Source organism: Colobus angolensis, unplaced genomic scaffold, assembly GCF_000951035.1.
Source record: "Colobus angolensis palliatus isolate OR3802 unplaced genomic scaffold, Cang.pa_1.0 Scaffold82, whole genome shotgun sequence".
Lineage (NCBI taxonomy): Eukaryota > Metazoa > Chordata > Mammalia > Primates > Cercopithecidae > Colobus > Colobus angolensis.
In genome coordinates, this window is record NW_012122043.1 from 3957297 (window position 1) to 3958810 (window position 1514).

General features: G+C 61.2%; 1 protein-coding gene across 1 annotated transcript in view; it reads right to left on the minus strand.

Moving 5' to 3' along the window:
• FAM132B (family with sequence similarity 132, member B) overlaps positions 1-1514 on the minus strand; it is a 12792-nt gene that overhangs the window by 8046 nt on the left and 3232 nt on the right. The window contains exon 3 of the mRNA XM_011929650.1: positions 898-1029. Coding sequence (XP_011785040.1) covers positions 898-1029 — 132 coding nt within the window. The remainder of the gene's footprint in view (positions 1-897; positions 1030-1514) is intronic.

Below are 1514 nucleotides of genomic sequence, written 5' to 3' on the forward strand. Positions count from 1 at the left end.
GGGGCAGGGAGAGGGAGGGGTGTTCCCCTGCTGTGCGCGTCCCCTCTGCAACTCCCGGTTTTGGGGTCCCTCCTTCGCGCTTCCAGCGCTTCCGCTTCCTGGGGAGCGAGGCGCCTCTTCTCCCGGCCCTGGACCCTCATTCCTCACGACCCCATTTTCTTTGCGGAGACCCAGGCGCTGCCTCCTCCCAGCGGGTCCGAGGATTCTTTCTCCCCTCTCTATCCCCCACATCCTCTGCAGGGACCCCCGAGGTATCCCCTCCCCATTCTCCTGGACGCGCCCCGCGAGGGCCAGGCCTCTACGACACAGGTGGAGCAAATCGGAGCCGGGAGACCCTCGGGGCCCCTTCTCAGCTCCCCTGTCCCAGGGGGGAACTCCCCCTTCCAGGCCGCCCTCCCTCCATGGCTGGCGTGCTCCGAGCGCAGAGACTCACTGTTCTTCCCCACCCGGCTCACCTGCAGGGACCAAGGGGACGCAGGGAGCCGAGAAACAACTCAGGACAACCGCACTGCCCTGGTGGGGCCTGGGCTGGGAGAACTGACCCCTATCGTGCCCTAGTAGGGGTGTGGGGACAGACTAGACCAGAAGCCAAACTGCCCACCGCCTACCAGAGTCGGTGCCCCCAGAGGTGGACCAGACCCTGCAGGCCTCAGAGAAGGTGGCAGGCCTCTGGGCACCCCTGCCAGGAAAGAGGCAGCCCCCAGCCCCACCCCACCCCTGGCTTTGTTATATGGCATACCCTTTTGGCTATCTGCCCCGCCACTAAGACGCTATGCCGAGGAGGGTCGCACGCTTGGCTCGCCTGCCCCACCCCGGAGGCACCTGCCCCAGTGGGTACACAGTGCGTTTTGTTAAAGAACCGGAGAAGGCTCCGCTGGAAAAGCACCTCCCACTCACATGGAGGGCTGCTGTTCCCCTCTTTTGAGAAGAGCCCGCTGGGGGAAGGAGGCCTCACCCTGTCCTGGTTCACAGGATGTGGCAGCAGGGACTGAAAGGGGCACCAGCAGCCACAGGTGGTACCCGCCCAGGCTTGGGGATGGGCCAAAGTCAGTCCTCAGATGCAAGCTAGCCTTTGTCGCCTGCCTTCTCTGGCCACTCATGCGATATTCCACCTGGCTGGCCTCATGCCTGGCAGGTGGGGAAACCAGGAAATACTTAATACTTTAGGAAAAGCATGGGATCAGAAGGTAATTATTCCCAGTGATTCCACCCCTTTTCCCATAGGATATGGGAATGGTGTAGAGTTGGGTGGGGAGGGCGTTTAAAGAGAAACATACCCTGCCCAGCATGAGAATCTGTCCAGCAGGGGTGAGTAAGTCCCGTGGACTTACTCTATGAAGATGTCTTTCAATGGCAGGTGAGGACACTAGAGAGAAATCCTGCCTTTAAAAGCCACAAATGGGCCCATCACACAGTGGCCACACCTGTAATCCCAGCACTTTGGGAGGCCGAGGCGGGTGGATCACTGGAGGTCAGGAGTTCGAGACCAGCCTGACCAAACCTGGTGAAACCCC